The sequence below is a fragment of the Eurytemora carolleeae genome, unplaced genomic scaffold (assembly GCF_000591075.1).
Source record: "Eurytemora carolleeae unplaced genomic scaffold, Eaff_2.0 scaffold800, whole genome shotgun sequence".
NCBI classification, from domain to species: domain Eukaryota; kingdom Metazoa; phylum Arthropoda; class Copepoda; order Calanoida; family Temoridae; genus Eurytemora; species Eurytemora carolleeae.
This window is the reverse complement of record NW_019396687.1, coordinates 79,867-98,366: the sequence shown is the minus strand read 5'-3', so window position 1 is coordinate 98,366 and position 18,500 is coordinate 79,867. Positions and strand designations below refer to the sequence as shown.

Sequence of the window (18,500 nt, the reverse complement as noted above, 5' to 3'; positions counted from 1 at the left end):
GTTCTTTGATTTTACAAATTAATTGACTCGAGTTTTTGACAAAATTTAGTGGGCCCCTTTATGAATTGACCTTAGAGATTTCGGTTGTTTGTTTGCTATTATACAGGATTACTCACAAAGGATGAGACTGTAAAGACGACGTAAAACTTATAAAATATGACGAACTCAAGGTTAAATTAAAGCTTCTGCTTTGAATAAAGTCAATAAATTGTTGACAATTTGATTTTTTTAAAAAGAAACAAGTTAGAGAGCTGCATGGGACATAAAAGGTATGATTCATCCGTAGAGTTGTCTCTGACGTCTCATCCTTTGTGGGTTACCCTGTATCTAAACAAATAACTGAATTGCCAAAATTTATTTTCAAAATTATAAAATCAAATTTAACTCGTGAACCTAACTCTTCTCAATTGCATTACACGGGCAGCCGTAGTACATTTGAATTTCCGAGGAGGGTCAACCTTTCCAGTTTGTACTGTACCTAGCTCTATGGTCAGGACTAGCTGGTGCAACAAGATTGACGCGGTCAGACTTTATGCTTTATATAGGTTGAATTTACTGTACTAAAGCGGCAGAGGTGCGTGATTAATTTGTCTGATTCTAAACTTTCAGATGAAAAATTGTTTGTTTTTGGGCAATTCTTGCGATTTCTTCATTCAAGAAAATAAACAAAATCTTGCAAATCCGATCAAACTTGTCATTTAATTCCTGGTTTTGGACAGAAACACAAAATGATTGGATTTGGTAAACAAGGAAAAGTAAAAAAAGAAATAGTTCTACAAATCCTGACTACCATACTTATACCAATATTCAACAGGTGAGACTTGCTTTCCTAAATATCACTGATTTATAAACCTGTCAAGAACTATTTTATTTTTGTATGAATAATGATTTTTTTTTATATTCTTTTTAAGTTTTAGCAATTGCGTGTTTTTTTACTGAACAAACAAACACTGATTCGTAAAACTTGATAATTTTTATAAAATGCTTGAAAGCATGTGTTTTTTGTTGGTTCCAGAAAAATATATTTTTTTAAATAGATAGATATATAAGGTTTATCATATCTAATATAATGTTTTTTTAATAAAGGATTTACAGACTAAGACGCATACTATGATATCCTATAATGAATATGGAGAAACGGCTACTACAGTCGGGGCCGGAAAACCAGAACAGGTATATAAAATACTTTATATCCCCCATAATAATCATTTTTTAAGTCCCAGCGCACATTTTAAGAGACCATGGTAAAAATGACAAAATCTTATCTATAAAATAAAGCTCATATATTATATATATTTATAATATACATATGTTAGCTTATATATAGCTGACCAAACTACTTAAGCAAATTGGTTGAATTTGTCTTAACAAATATTTTAGTTTTCCTTGGGGTAACTTAGGCTAAAAATATTTTCAAAATTCGAGAATTTTAATAAAATTTTTTTTTCAAAGTTAGAAAAAAAGTTCAAGCGTTTCTATAAATTCCACGGGCAACGATGGGCTCTTCATCTAGTTTATCATTAAAAAAAGAGAAAATATACCATACTCATTCTCCTTTAAATATTAGATATTAGTCGAGCTGGAGAAGAAAGAGAAGACAGGGGGATTTGATAAATTTGACGAAACACCGCGAAGACTCAGCTATTCAACAGTAAGATTAGACACATCATATTATAACTTTTTTTTCAATTTCGCGCACATTGTTGAAAGTAGTGCTGGGCATAAATAAATAAATAAACAGCAAACTTTTAAAAACTGTAAAATCCGTTAACAAACGGCAAAAAACATTAAGAAGGTGGTTTGTCTCTGAATATGGGTAATACAATCAAGTATTTTTCCACTAATTAAATCAAGAATGAGATTTTAAAGCGATGTCTGATCGACTCTTGCAGACAAACACTTTGATCAGACAACTTTTTTCCAAATTAAAAACGCCTATCCTTACAAATCACATAAATAGATAAATAAATAAACAGCAAACTTTTAAAAACTGTAAAATCCGTTAACAAACGGCAAAAAACATAAAGGAGGTGGAGGTGGAAAATATAAGTATTTTTCCACAAAATAAATCAAAAACGAGATTATAAAGCGATGTCTGCGCGACTCTTGCAGACAAACACTTTGGCCAGACAACGTTTTTAAAAATTAAAACGTCTATTATTACCCTATCTAATCACGCAAATATTTACTTTTTTCGAAAAAGTGTACAATTGTAAAATCAAGCATTTATTGATTTTAAAAATTTGAAAGTGGAGATTTTGGCCCCTCAATCAAAAATACTAAAAATACTTATTTGACACCCTTATCATATTATTTGTAGTTTACCCAAAATGAAAAGTTTTATTTAAAGTACGACTAATGGTTGTGGAAAATAACAGTTCAGAAATTGTACAGACCAAACAGCAACCACCTTCTTTAAAAAAACGAAAATAACCGTTTATGTAAAAATACAGATCGTAAGATAAATAAGAACCAATGGATGTGTTTTAAAATAACGGTAAGCTGTGTTATAACTAACCTCTAACAAACGGCTTGAAAAAGTCTCACCGTGCCCCGTCCTAGTTAGATGAAATTTCGGATTACCAACATTGTTAGGTTATTAGCACATTTTCTTATGCTTAGTTTATAACATATTTTGGAAAATTCTTTTAATTTACAAAATTTTATGTAAAATATATATAGAAATCTCTTGTGATTTTACGATCGTAACTGCAAAATATTCAGAAGGAGGTGGTCATATCACTGGAATGAGTTTATTCATAATATAACCTTATCTTAATCTGTGATAAAACCCATGATATTTTCAATTATATGCTTATGAGAATGATATGTATTATGATCTTGATTTATCTCTAATAAATCTTACTTACTTACCATCTTAGCTTCTCTAATTTTGATTATATCGCACAAGTATGATGAAAAGAAGAAGTACTTGGTTACATACTGCTTATATTTTTAACACATTTCATTCAATACCTCTTCTATAAATGGATACATGATTGACACGGTCAGTCATAGTATACATTTGAATTTCCAAGCCGGGTCCACCTTTCCGGTTTGAGTTTGTACTAGGTACCGCACGGACATTGGCTTGATTAAGCTTAAGCAGACAATCAACAGGACTAGCCAGTGCAACAAGGTTGACGCGGTCAGACTTTATGCTTCATATATGTTGAATTTACTTTTACTAAAGAGGCAGAGGTGCGTGTTGAAGACATACAAGATTTGAGTATGGTTTACTGCTTACCAAACATGTTTAATTATTTTAGGAATCCAGAAATCAGAAACAATCAAGGTGAACCTTTAGCAACTTAAAGCTTGTTTGTATTTTGTTAAAACAATTATTTAAAAAATTAATGATTTCTTAAGGCACCCTTCAAGCTTTTGTCTGTTCAGTGATCAACAATGCCATTATTTTTTTCTGACTAAAAATGTTGAGTTAGGTGCTAGTGCAGGCCTAACATTCGTTCTGAACGTTTGACATTTTCGCAAAAGCCATTTAAAGATGAGAATGTGAATTTGTGTCTTTTATAAATTATAAATATACATAAACTTATATCAGTTTTCAAATTTAGTATTGAGAATATTGGTTAAAGTTGATGCTAAATCTTATATCGACAGTTAGTATTATATCATTATGTGTTAGCAGAGTAAAATGAAATTAAAAAAGAAAATTTTGATGAATAAATATTTGTTATTGTTCAATCATTGTATATAAACTGTATTATTTAAAAAAACATACTACACTGTTAACTCAGGTTTATTTAAAAACAATTTTGTAATTATCAAATATTATTTCTCGCATTGTAATTTTTTATAGTGATGTAACTATGACGGCATTGCACATTTAATATAATATCAACATAAAGAAACTGAGGTTTTGCCACAAACTCTGATTTGCTAACACATATAGCTTAACATCCTGATCTCGCAGACCTTTGATATTTCAAACTATGAATTATGTTTGGTCAAATAGTTTCAATTTGAAATATCAAAGGTTTACACCATCAGGTTGCAAAGATGTAGTAATTAGAAAATTTAAGTTTGTTACAAAGACTCAATTCCTTTGCAATTTTTTTATTTCTATGGCGAACATCAGGAACCGATCTTTTATAGACCAAAATCTTCCAAGGAACGATCTAAAAGTGAAACAGATTCTCCTTTAACTGGAGGAAAGAGGAAAAAGAAGAAAAAACGAAGAAAAAGGTCCAAAAGTTTAAACACAGACACCCAGGAAAAGAAAGCAATTGGTAAGAAATAAGAAGAGTTCTCTGATTTAGAAAAGAGTTTATGACAAGTTAGAAGATTTAGAAACATTTGCGATTATGATTAGCATGAAAGGAACAACTTTAAATTTTTTTCGCAACCTAGTACTTCAGAACAAAATACTAAAATAGAAATAAAGATGGTACCAATCTCACGTTCACAATAATAGATCTTTGTAAATAAATGTGTGGCATTTTGATCATTATAAAATGATTTTCTTTTTTAAAAATATTTTTTTTCTAATTTGACGGTCATGCTTAACCTACAAAATAATAGCCATAGCCAAAATAAATTCCAAAATTAAAAATTTTAAAAAGTTAAAAATACTCCAGTTCTCGGTTTTTACTTAATTAGTTGGAAACCTTAATATATCTCTAATCTCATAATAGTTCTCCTTAAATCTATTTACTTGAAACGTTTTGTTATCATTATTGAAATTAGGTGGAAAAAATAATCAAAACAGCCGAGAGCTATTTTCCACCTAATTGCTTTATACTTGTACTGTTAATATAATCATCAATTTGTAATTGTAAACTCGTTCTGTACACAGATACATGTATTTTAGCAATAAACTTTATCTTATCTTATCTCTGTTTAGTTGAAGATGATGAATCAGAGGAATCCAACAGGGAGGAGTTTGTTGAACCTGCCACCTCTGTGTGTCCAATGTGCCTCATGAATGCTCAGGTTCTTTAACGGAATTTATAGACAAATCTCCATTGGCATGTTTGATTCGCAATGATAGCATTGAAAGGTTTGTCTGATCAAGTTTAAACTGTATATTCTCGTTTTATGTTTTTTATTTTGAAAACTGTGTAATTTCTTTGGTGGTTTCTCTGCAAAATACATCTTCTCACATCTTTAGAAACAAAGCATTAATTATCAGAAACAAATGCTTTCCAAGTCAGAAAAACGACGGTTCACCTTCTTGGTCAGATTCAACTATGTCTGTAGATTCAAATTTAAAATCTTAAAATTAATTTTTTTTATAAAACATTATATATTGCAGGACTGCGCCCACAATGCATTGGGAAGGTACGATAAAAGTAAAAAGCATTTGATCAATACATTATCATAATAATAGTATCTTTTAATATTTTATTAATTATTTAAGATTACTCTCAAGAGAACAAGAACAAAACGATATTACAGGTCAAACATAATTTAGTTTTACACTTGTTTTTAACCATAATCATGAAAATCATTAACCTCCAGTCTTCAAAATTAATTTGGTATTTACATGAAGAGACCCATAATTTATCATAAAATAGAAACCATAGCATCAAAGTTAATAATTTATGCCTTGGACTCGTATAAAAATCGTTATTTTCCAAAATAATGATGACAAGTTTTTCTGGCATTTAAAGGAAAATTAATAATGGCAAACTCTATCGACGCTCACAAAAATAAATAAGGATATATCATTTTAACTCACTTATACATAACTCAAACTAGCCTGAATTTCTAATTCCTATAATGCCACCTAATGATATTTTACATTTTGATATTCAAAATTATAAGTTAAACATATAAGTATCAACGATTTACAGAAAAGCAATCGAACAAGGAGTAAAAATACCTTTTTGCATATATAAAATGTTACTATAATCCGAGAGTTCTAATTGCAGGCTCGAAATTGTATTAATTAGCTAATATATTGCTGATTGGTTGAAGGTTAAAATTCAACCAATGAGAAGAGAGTGGCGTTTTAAACTGAACCTCAAACGTCATCGTCATCACTAATAGCTTAGTAATTCTTATCTTATGTTCTTGATATAAATTACATCATTTAGCTTAGTTGTATGACCAATGATTCATAACATTTCAGATAGAACACTTTATGTCGCCTTTTCAAGATTTAGGGGTTTTTCGTTCACAATAACCATGAGGCAGAAGCCCAAAGGAGTTACGCGCATGCTCTTTCTCTATCTTGTTATTCAGCGCAGCATGCGCTTAACTCCAGGGGGATGGGGGAAGATTGACGACCTTCCTCCCCCCCTCTAGTTGTTTTTGTCCTGGCACTTCAATTTTTGACACAATTAACAAAACATTTGGTAACTTTTAAAGACAGTAAAAAGGCAAGTCAGTGTTTAAAACATCTAAAGAAACTTTTTTAAGTATCAGATCTAAAATATATTATTAAAAGGCCTTTAAAAATGGATGAGATGTGATGTGTGTCACATCTTAATATTTGTCAAAAATAGGAGTTTTTTTTTACATTTTTCTGACTTTTCACTCCTCACTATAGCATCCAATCTGTGAACATAAACGGATTCAAATTTGTTTTCCAATGTGCTGGCCTTGAAAATGTTGATTATGAACTGGCATTGCAATATCTTAACTCTAAGGCCTTTCTTCTATGGTGGCGTGGAAATCTATACAAAGATTCAACCCCCCCCCCCCCATGCCTGTAAAGGGTAAATAAATAATAATTAGTTGATGAGCCTGATGAAGAGGGTATAGTCAACCCTGTCGAAGGAGAACAAATAAATGAAACAAAACAAAGAAGAAAATCAAAGAAGAAGGAAGAACCAGAAAGGAAAAGGTAAATAACAAAAAAACAAAATTATTAAAAATTAATTTTTCTGAAAAAAATCATATATTCCTTAAATGTGGGTCCCGCTGTTTCATAAAATTTATTTTTATACATTCATTTTTTAAGAAGGAAGAAGAAAAGGGAGAGTATAAGAAAAAAAAGCTCGGAACTCAGTCCTAAATTCAATTCTCCTGGCGTAAAAAAGAAGAAGAAAAAGCAAAAAGAGAAAACTTTAATAAGTAAGGTAAGAAAAAAAAAGATTATTATTGACAATCTTTTGAAATACTTCTTTCTTCTAACTCAATTTTTGAATTTTTGAGTTCATATAACTTAGATATGTCAAACTTTGAATTCGGCTAGATCAAAAAATAAATGCTTCTAAATGCACTGGGAAAAGCTGAAGAGAACTGGTTTAATTTGATTCACATAGTTCAACTACTTTTTCTATTCATCAAAATCAGGCTTCCGGTTGCAAATATTTGATAAAATTGAAAGTTTGAGACTATGTGTTCAGAGACCGAATTTAATGAATTTGATGAATTTGAGCTGCGTCAGTAAACCACTGTCAGCCAGTTCAATTTGAACCACCAATTCAAAGCTAAGGGTTTAGAAAGGATTTGAATCGGTGATTTAAATTTGAACCGTTGATAGGCAGTTCAAATACATTAAATACATCTAAGTGCCTTTATTCGCAGGAATATCAGTTTTTGGAAAGTTTTTAAAAACAAGTAGAAAACCTTTTTGATTCTGGGCAAAAAGCAGATGAGGTTAAAATTACTAGAATAATGTATATTTTAACGTGCTTAAAAATGTGTTCTAGAAAAAGAATGATCTGACTAAGTCTGTCAAAGATATCCCTTTACCTATCCGAGATTTATCTAAGTATCAAACATCACCAAGTCATTATAGTGGCTCTCAACTTTCAGCAGGTAAAGCGATAAATTAAAATCTTAGAGCGGTCACAAAATTTAAAAAAAAAATTTCTCCTTTCAAATTAAAAAGATATTGATATTGAACCGTTTGATTTCTTTTAAATCGTTGTTTTTATATCAATAGTGCCAAACCATCGTACAGACAATTACAAATTACAAGGCAATCTAAAATTGTCTAGTGTAAACAATTTCACATATGAATTTTGTATTAACTACATATCTATATCTATGAATACCTAGTATTGTTTATAATCATATTATATGCATAGTTGAAAATGCAACCAAAAGTAATACTATTCAATTGAATCATAAAAGAACGGGGGCGTAATTTTGAGTGACTCTCCGTAAGCAGAGAGGCATGTCTGACTCACAAGGTTACCTGTATCTCTTTTTCTTATCAAGGATGAATAAGATATATGTATCCATATAGATGCAAATTGATTATTTTTGGGTTTCTTTAAAATATCTGCTTCAGAAACAATAAAGGAAATTAATAGAATTCGACCCTTTTTTAAACTAGAAAACACCGATGTCTTCCTCAATCTTAATTAGATTTATATTTAAAGGAAGTGTTGCGAAACAGACATGCGCCTTTTTTTAATGCAGGGTCACCACTTAGGTGCTTTTATGCTAAGAGGAACTGTATGCATAATTTTGATTAACTGTCCATGCAAAGATGGCAATGCCCGATTTACAGCAATAACATTGAAACATTGAATGATTAAAAATATTTGGAAGATACCGTCATTTTAACTGACTTGTAAAGTGTTTATTTGTGTGAGATTCTCCATTTTAAATTGTTCCTTACAATCAAGAAATGTGTAAGTACACAGTGATCTTACCAGACTATACGTGTTGAATAAAACGTATTGGATCGCCTCTACACAGGGTAGTCTGACGGGACAGTACAACCGACTAAATATACAGTACATGTTGTACCGGCACGGTCCATTTAACTTTTAGACTGGAGTAACTTTTGAAGAAAAACCGCAAATGAAGATAAACAATTAAACTAAGCAAAAACATGCAAATATAATTCATACAAAGTTTTTAAGGGTACCGTTGTAAATCGGGCATTGATATCTTTGCATAGCAGGTCACTTAAAACTACGCGTACAGTCCCTTTAATGAAGAATTTAGATGAGGTTGAGGAGGAGTTTGATGAATATTTTGTAGTTGAAGCAGACCTTAGCACTTTCGGGGGTAACATCATTTTCTTATAATATATAAAAAAATATATTTCTTATGTCAGGATAAAAGGTAAAATAATGATAAAGTAAACTTTTAAAATAATGAAACAATAAGCTGTCCACAATATTATATATTACATATTATTTTTTTATTTTTAGCTTGATGCCTAGAATTTTGAAAAGAGTCACTTTTTTTATTCTAGGATACTTCTACTTCTCGTCAGTATCAGTCCCAGTGGATTTAAGACAACCAGAGATAATACAAAGAAGATCTAGTAATACCCCGGCACTACCTAAGTAAGTTAAAGAAATTTTGCTCTTTTGATAAGATGCCCATTTTAACATTTTCCTTGCATGTCTCTGTTGCATCTGCAAGAAGTGATCATTAAGTTTTTAGGGGGTTCGTTTGAAATTGCGTTAGAAATTGAAATCTCTCAAATTATGTTCACAGTCCCTTTAAGTTGAACAAGAGATAGTTGGATTAGTATTGTAAGATTTTATAATGGAACAAAGCTTTATCTCTTCAAAGACATATTTAAAACTGTTTTAATTAAATGAAAATATAATCCTCTTAATTACATTAAGATTATCTTACTGAGTTAAAGAAAGGATAGATGAAGGTAATATAATATATAATAAAAACAGATTCTAAACCTATTCCTCCGAGAAGGACAGCCCCTCAACCCCCGAACGTTTTTTTTGTTGTTGTTGACATATAACTCAGGAAAGTGGATGAAGATGATGTAATGCATATTTAGGAAAGTGGATAAAGATGATGCAATGTATATTTAGTAAAGTAGATGAAGATGATGCAATGTATATTTAGTAAAGTAGATGAAGATGATGCAATGAATGTTTAGTAAAGTAGATGAAGATGATACAATGAATGTTTAGGAAATTAGATGAAGATGATGAAATGAATGTTTAGGAAATTTGATGAAGATGATGCAATGAATGTTTAGGAAATTAGATTAAGAAGATGCAATGTATGTTTAGGAAAGCTGCTGATGAAGATGATGAAAAGAATAAATTAGAAGAAGATTTGGAAGAACTTAGGATGGATAACCTAGTTCTTCAAAACCAGGTTTGAGCTCAGTACTTTTGATATTTTAGCCAAGAATCAGTGGTCAATTCCCCCCCCCCACCACCACTACCCCCCAACCCAAACCATGAAACATAAAGCCTCAGCACTTGACCAGCCAGCCTGTCCGAGCCGCAGTACTATTCCCGGAAATCATATTACCTCACCTGAAATAATGATGATATGAAACAAAAAAAACAATAATTGAAAAAATCTGAAAATATATTTTCTCCTCTTTGGGTTAAGGGGGGGGGGGGTAAAGTGGGATAAGAAAGGGGTGGGTAGGAAGGAGGGTGCATATTTTCATATATGTGAGAGGAGTGGAATGTATAAAAGAAAGTGCAGAGAGGACAATAAAGGATAATCACTAAAGTAAACATTATCCAAGGTTTATATAGAAGAGTTTCACATATTTATCTAACATATTCATACTAACTTACAATATAAAATAAAAATGTAAAACTAAACATATTCATACTAACTTACAATATAAGATATAATTGTAAAACTAAACATATTTATACTAACTTACAATGTAAAATATAAATGTAAAACTAAACATATTCATACTTACTTACAATGTAAAATATAAATGTAAAACTAAACATATTCATACTAACTTATATAATATAAAATATAAATGTAAAACTAAACATATTCATACTAACTTACAATATAAAATATAAATGTAAAACTAAACATATTCATACTTATGATATAAAATATAAATGTAAAACTAAACATATTCAATAACAACTTACAATATAAAATATAAATGTAAAACTAAACATATTCATACTAACTTACAACATAATATATAAATGTAAAACTAAACATATTCATACTAACTTTGTGAAACCTGTGGTTGGTGTAATCTGAAGATAACTTGTTAATCATACAAATATTAAATCTACAGATTGCCCCCCCCCCCTTATAGCTTTCCTACCAGCTGTATCCGGTACATGTGTAGTGACGCATTAACTGTACAGTACTCTTGTGTACATTACTCTTAGTGTACGCAAGTAGTTTAATCAGTATGGAGCTAACCATCACTGGAGATGGGTTAAATATCCCAGAGAGACCCGTGTCGAGAGTCCAAAGTCCAGAGTCCAGAGTCAAGTGTCCAGAGTCCAGATGACAGTAGTCCAAAGAGTCTATACACCAAGTCCCGAGTCCAGAGGCGTGAGTCCAGTGTCGAGTGTCTAGAGGCGAGAGTCCAGAGTCCAATATCCAGAGATGAGATTTGTATCCATCCTCAATTAAACCAAGAGATAGTGCCGTAAAAGTACGTTTCTTATTAACTTATTTATACATTTATCTTTCAATCTTAGTAACTATATTCTCTGTAACATAAACTAATTTTAGATATTTTTAGATTGAAACCATTGAAATACATATTTAATATTGTCTTTCATGCTTACAATTTGCTGTCTTATATTCTCTTTAAATAGGCTGTAAATCGCCTTAAATAGATTTTACAATTTTACAATATAGAATATAAATGTAAAACTAAACATATTCATACTAACTTACAATATAAAATATAAATGTAAAACTAAACATATTCATACTAACTTACAATATAAAATATAAATGTAAAACTAAACATATTTATACAAACTTACATTAAAAATATAAATGTGAAACTAAATACCAAAGTTAAGATTACTTTGTTTACAAAAAGATTTTTCTGTTTAAATTGGTGGATTAAACAAAATTAGATTTCTCTTTTATTTGTTTGTATTATGCAAAAAAAAATTGCATCAATAGTTTTAAAAAACTAAAAAATCCAAGATTTAGTTTTAAAAATATTCCATCGAGTTGTATGATGTATCATTACAAGTATGTATATATGAAAGAAACCATCAAGAAGATAAACAATTAAAAACATTGCTTATGAAAACCACCAAGTGAAACATGTTAATGATCCCATGACTCAGCAAATGCTTGTCTATCGAAAATGTAAAAGCAAGATATATATTTCAGTTATTTCAAGGTGAGATTGTTTTCTTCTTTAATATGTTTGTGTTATAAACACTATTTTGAGTTTAAGTGAAAAATATGAAATCTCTTGATACTGATTTTACCCAGATTACATTTAAAGTTGTAATCTCTGTCTGTTTGTTTGTCCAATCATAGCTCAGGAACCCTTAGACCGATTTGGAACTCGGAAGAGCCAAATGAATGTTCTTAGCTTGGTTTGAGTTTCTAAGTTGAGTGGGTAGACTTAAATAACGAACATTTAGTTTCCTACTAAAATTGACCCATTGCGGGTAAACGACGGGAGACACTATGAGTAACATGGACAGCGCCAGGTTCCCAAGCTATAGTATAAATAAAAGAAGAAATCTGATTGTGCGTTTATCTTCTTGTCTGTTTGTGTATGTCAAACGCAGGAACCCCATAACCGATTTGCCTCAAATTTTGATTTTAGAACTCGGAAGAACCGCACGGAAATTTTCTTAGCTTGGTTTACCAATTTTGCGTTGTGAATTTTAACTTTTGCAGAGAAAGTCCAGTTGGCATAGGCTAAACTAGGATTCCAGCTATAGTTATATTTTTACAATTACAGTTTATCTTCACAAATAATATTCTTTTTTCGTTATTCTCCTGTTATGTAAAGGGACTGTGTACGAAATGTTAACGAGACTTCTATCTAACACTCCTGTATGCCGAGTCCATTAGATCCTGATCCAATCAGGGTCAGCCATTTGTTTGTTGTCTATTCTGAACCAATAGAAATAGTATGTTGGTAACATCTATCTTTCTATCTATGTCATTATCCAATCAGAGTTATGAATCCTTCAATCGGCGCTATCAGTAAATGGAAATATTTATTTCTACTGAAACTATAGTGCTAAAGATCAGCATATCCGATTCACAATAGTTTATTTTCAATCTTTATCTAAGATAAAATAAAAACTTTAAAAAACTATGATGTTTAGATTCTGGAGCAGGAAAGAGAACTAGAAAATCTTGGATGCTTCAGGTCAGTTAAAGAGAATGTTATATAATATGTCGTTAACCTTTTTTTTGAGGAGCATATGAAAGAAAAAATTTAAAATGCTTTGCTTACAAAAAGTACGTACATTTTTTACCTTTAAGAAGAATGTTTTTTTTTTGAAAAAATGTTTTTATAGTTAAAAGCTTTTAAAAAAATATCAGCTTTGTTTACATAAAAGTTAAAACACTGTAAAAATATAAAATTAGTATCCGTTTAATAATTATGGCCAACAAAAAGAAATGAAAATAATCAAAAAATATTTTTTTCCAATTTTTACTTCCAAATATACCGAAAAAAATGCGCGAAATTAAATTAAGAAATCCGCAATTCAATTTTTTAAAATCATTTTGAGGATTTTTATTCTTTAAATTCTTTTTATAATTTGATATCTAAATTAGAATAAAAGGAAATTAAGCATAAAAAGTGTATTATTCATCATGAACTAACGAGAGAGAGAAGCATTCGGTTTCTTTTATTTGAAATCAAACGTGTTTTCGTCTATAACTCAACAATCTTAAAACTTACAGATTTGTTTATTTTATACTTTATACATTCACAATGTATATGCCAACAAAAAAGTTTAGATAAAAGGCTAAAAAATTATGTAAAAGGGGTCATATTGTGATCGTAAGTCACAGTTTTCTGAAATATTGACAGAACCGTTAAATCCACGTGTATTGAAATATCTTTTTACGTATTTTACAAAACTACCCATCTGATATGTTTAAGATTAAGATGTGATAGAAATAATATATTCGCACACTTTTGTTTTTCTACTCATTTAATTTTGAGGAGGAAAAAATAGTTGCTGTAAGGAATCTATCAGATTGACTCACCCTGTATTTAATTCTTACATTTTTCTTAGGTGCCTCTTCCAGAGGAGTAGTAACGAGATCACACCATTGAACACGGAGAAAAATAAGTTTAACTATTTAAGTGAAAAAAATATGAATAATAACAAGAAGTAATCCGTTTTATCATTAAATATATGAATCAGATTTTCTTAGAAATTGTTATTTTTTAAATCATTTTTTTCTATCAAAAAAGATTACTTTTAATGTTTAATTCAGCTGGAAATAATATAATTTACAAATTTTAGGTAGAAGGTGTCCCAAAAAATAGGAACAAATTTAAGCAAAGATCTTTCCATTTATGTTCGTAAATATTAGAACATACTTAAATGGAACTTATGACACTCTCAAGACTATGTAGAATAGGGGAGTGAAATTTGTCTAAAATCATTCAAGGAGATTAACCATAGAAATATTTTGGCACTTTGGTGGTAATATTTATCGTTCTAATAGATTAGCTGTATATACAATATTTCTCAAGCGTTTAAGAAGTTCCTCGGAATTATGTCTGCTAGATATAAGGAGTTCCTAGAAATTATGTCTGCTAGATATAAGGAGTTCCTAGAAATTATGTCTTCTAGATATAAGGAGTTCCTAGAAATTATGTCTGCTAGATTTAAGGAGTACCTAGAAATTATGTCTGCTAGATTTAAGGAGTTCCTAGAAATTATGTCTGCTAGATTTAAGGAATTCCTTTTAGTCAAAGATTCATTTATCAACAATTATCAAGGCTTAATATATGTGGAAATATGAATAACACATTGAATGTGATATAAACATCCAATATGATTCCGTAATAGAAAAACAAACGAGAGAGTAATAGATATATAATGTAATAAGAAACATTTTAAGTTCTAGCTCAGAGGCATCCTACTTTACCTAAAAACTATATTTTTTCTGGGATTTCCTGTATGTTGACCTTATATCATATATCTAGTTTAATATACCCCAACCTAGCTTTTCAAGCGTCTTTTTTCTGTTTTAAGATACAAAGCCACAATTTGGAAAACTCTTAATTTCTTTTAAAACTCAAAGATGGTTTTAACGTCAATGCTTAATTTTCATTTTTTTTGTTTATAAAATTCTCACATCATAAGTATAAACTTAATCCATCATCTACGTTTCTGTTATGTTAATATAGTTATTACAATCTAATTTTGGAATTTTAATAGATGCATTTAATTCATCCTGAAATATTACTTTAGCAAATGAAATAATGTTTATTATGTTTTACAAATATCTCCCCCCGTCACAAACAAATTATAAAGATGCTATATTGTGTCTTTTTTCTGTTTATTTGTTCTAATCCCTCTTAATTAAAAATGTTTGGCTCTTCAATTCGAAGAATTGTAGATTTAACTAAAATGTTGTATTTACAAAATACAGATTTACAAAATAAAGATTTACAAAATAAAGATTTACAAATACATATTTACAAAATAAAGATTTACAAAATACATATTTACAAAATAAAGATCTACAAAATAAAGATTTACAAAGTAAAGATTTACAAAATAAATATATACAAAAGATTTAAAGATAGTGGTTATACAGTTGGGTGTTCCCTAAAAAAAATGTAGATAAGTGTATGCTTTAAATCGTTCTTAGAGCTTAGTCATATTTCCCAAGGGTTTAAGGTGTTCCTCGAAATAATTCTGCCTTGAAATTACGTCTGCTAGATTTAAGGAGTTCCTAGAAATTATGTCTGCTAGATTTAAGGAGTTCTTAGAAATTATGTCTGCTAGATTTAAGGAGTTCCTAGAAATTATGTCTACTAGATTTGACGAGTTCCTTGAAATTATGTCTGCTAGATTAAAGGAGTTCTTCGAAATTATGTCTGCTAGATTTTGAAGTTCCTTGAAATTATGTCTGCTAGATTTTTGGAGTTCCTTGAAATTATGTCTGCTAGATTTTTGGAGTTCCTTGAAATTATGTCTGCTAGATTTAAGGAGTTCTTCGAAATTATTTCTGCTAGATTTTTGGAGTTCTTTGAAATAATGTCTGCTAGATTTTTGGAGTTCTTTGAAATTATGTCTGCTAGATTAAAGGAGTTCCTCGAAATTATGTCTGCTAGATTTAAGGAGTTCTTCGAAATTATGTCTGCTAAATTTTTGGAGTTCCTTGAAATAATGTCTGCTAGATTTTTGGAGTTCTTTGAAATTATGTCTGCTAGATTAAAGGAGTTCCTCGAAATTATGTCTGCTAGATTTAAGGAGTTCTTCGAAATTATGTCTGCTAAATTTTTGGAGTTCCTTGAAATAATGTCTGCTAGATTTTTGAAGTTCCTTGAAATTATGTCTGCTACATTAAAGGAGTTCCTCGAAATTATGTCTACTAGATTTAACGAGTTCCTTGAAATAATGTCCGCTAGATTTTTGGAGTTCCTCGAAATTATGTCTACTAGGTTTTTGGAGTTCCTTGAAATAATGTCTGCTAGATTTTTGTAGTTTCTTGAAACTATGTCTGCTAGATTTAAGGAGTTCCTTGAAATAATGTCAGCTAGATTTTTGGAGTTCCTCGAAATTATGTCTGCTAGATTTAAGGAGTTCCTTAAAATTATGTCTGCTAGATTTAAGAAGTTCCTAAAAATTATGTCTGCTAGATTTAAGGAGTTCCTAGAAATTATGTCTGCTAGATTTAAGAAGTTCCTAAAAATTATGTCTGCTAGATTTAAGGAGTTCCTAGAAATTATGTCTGCTAGATTTAAGGAGTTCCTCGAAATTATGTCCCCTAGATTTTTGGAATTCTTCGAAATTATGTCTGCTAGATTGAAAGAGTTAACCGAAATTATGGAATATCAAGAATTTAAAATGACTATGGTAATTAAAGATAAAACGATATCTTTCTCTCATGGTTACTCTAATAAAGCTTTCAGAAGTGTTGTTGTGAATCGAACCGGCAACATAATTAATGGAGGGTTACTTAAACTTATGTTAAACTTTAGTTCCCTTAAATTCATAATCATTTACGCCTTTTAAAGTGTAAAGTTGAAAAATAAAAGTACATTTCTTTTTATCCAACTAACAAGGACAAAATAATGAACGTTTTGATTACAATCTATTGTTTTTAAATCCTAGCTTATCTACAGGATATTTTGCTTACTTTTAGCAGATTATCTTTGTTAAAAAATCATTAAAATAAACATAATATTTAGGCAGACGCTGAACTCCAACTCGAGTTGGGGAAGACTTCACTGCAGATTTTACTTTTGTACTTGACCACTTTTTCAATTAAATTAAATTAGTATCTATTTAGGGTTAGGTTAAGTTATTAAACTTTCTTTTATTTAGGGTTAGGTTAGGGTAAGACACTTTGTGGGCCGAGCGCTGCGTCTAGGACAGGCTAGGGGGCCGAGCGCTGCAGCCACGGTTTAGGTTAAGTTTTTACATTTTCTGGGCCGAGCGCTGCGGTTAGGATTCAATCTCGATCTACAAATGTCATCCCCCCTTAATCATGCTTTTAATTAAGCGAGGCAGTGAAGTCTTCCCAACCTTGCACACTCGAAGGTTGAAGTTCAGCGTCTGCCTAATATTTAGGCAGATGTAAAAGCATGCAAAGCCGGTGTCCAGTTTTGAGGGAGATGATTTTCTGCATTTAAAGATCTCAAATGTAGGATCTCTTTTCTTGCATTTTTACACACACTTTTTTGGAAAAGCCTGTATATTTTTGCAATTTTTTTTAACATACTTTAATCTCAAGAAAGGTCCTTGGGGGATGGAGCATTTGATGCCTCCAAATTCGTTTCAAAATATCTTTAATTTTAAAAATATGTCACCTTGAAATGTCAGATATCAAGTGGTTGCTAACTAAATTAGCTTATACCTGTAAATTTGAATTATCCTATTTCCTTTCATTTCTGGAAAAGAAGATGATATAAAAAAATCATTAAATTTTAAATATATTTATTATTGTTACAGATCAGCTTTTAATTTACGCTAAATAATCAGAAAGATTATTAAGATAAAAAATTGTTGAGATTTTGCCAGTTTTGAAGTTGATTAAGTTGAGTAAGTTGAGTAAGTGGAGTAAGTGGAGTAAGTTGAGTAAGTTGAGTAAGTTGAGTAAGTTTTGAAGTTGAGTAAGTTGAGTAAGTTGAGTAAGTTTTGAAGTTGAGTAAGTTGAGTAAGTTGAGTAAGTTTTGAAGTTGAGTAAGTTGAGTAAGTTGAGTAAGTTTTGAAGTTGAGTAAGTTGAGTAAGTTGAGTAAGTTTTGAAGTTGAGTAAGTTGAGTAAGTTGAGTAAGTTTTGAAGTTGAGTAAGTTGAGTAAGTTGAGTAAGTTTTGAAGTTGAGTAAGTTGAGTAAGTTGAGTAAGTTTTGAAGTTGAGTAAGTTGAGTAAGTTGAGTAAGTTTTGAAGTTGAGTAAGTTGAGTAAGTTGAGTAAGTTTTGAAGTTGAGTAAGTTGAGTAAGTTGAGTAAGTTTTGAAGTTGAGTAAGTTGAGTAAGTTGAGTAAGTTTTGAAGTTGAGTAAGTTGAGTAAGTGGAATTGTGTCTTGAGATTCTTAATTAGATTTCCCAAAGTTGGATTCAAGTTGTACAAATTCTAAGACTTCAAATTGTAATTCCTGGATTTAGAGATGGGCATAGTTTTTTTACCAATGAAACTTTATAGTACGAACGAAATTTTTTGTGAAAAAGGGTGTC

General features: G+C 30.3%; 1 protein-coding gene across 1 annotated transcript; it reads left to right on the top strand.

Moving 5' to 3' along the window:
• Positions 1 to 724: 724 nt before the first annotated feature.
• Positions 725 to 13,999, top strand: LOC111707386 (histone-lysine N-methyltransferase, H3 lysine-79 specific). The gene is made up of 16 exons (XM_023480486.1): positions 725 to 814; positions 1,087 to 1,173; positions 1,568 to 1,651; positions 3,270 to 3,295; positions 4,117 to 4,250; positions 4,865 to 4,953; positions 5,276 to 5,301; positions 5,381 to 5,418; positions 6,703 to 6,811; positions 6,929 to 7,046; positions 7,623 to 7,731; positions 8,875 to 8,937; positions 9,128 to 9,221; positions 9,921 to 10,008; positions 12,951 to 12,994; positions 13,875 to 13,999. The coding sequence occupies exons 2-16, from the start codon at positions 1,111 to 1,113 to the stop codon at positions 13,975 to 13,977; spliced, it is 1,188 nt and encodes a 395-aa protein (XP_023336254.1). The 5' UTR covers positions 725 to 814; positions 1,087 to 1,110; the 3' UTR covers positions 13,978 to 13,999.
• Positions 14,000 to 18,500: the final 4,501 nt, after the last annotated feature.

What these genes read in the sequence shown, in the direction of transcription:
- LOC111707386 (XM_023480486.1), top strand. Translation starts at nt 1,111, where the DNA reads ATGATATCCTATAATGAATATGGAGAAACGGCTACTACAGTCGGGGCC. An exon ending in GGGCCGGAAAACCAGAACAG is followed by an intron (nt 1,174 to 1,567) that starts GTATATAAAATA and finishes TTTAAATATTAG; the next exon opens with ATATTAGTCGAGCTGGAGAA. An exon ending in AGAAATCAGAAACAATCAAG is followed by an intron (nt 3,296 to 4,116) that starts GTGAACCTTTAG and finishes GATCTTTTATAG; the next exon opens with ACCAAAATCTTCCAAGGAAC.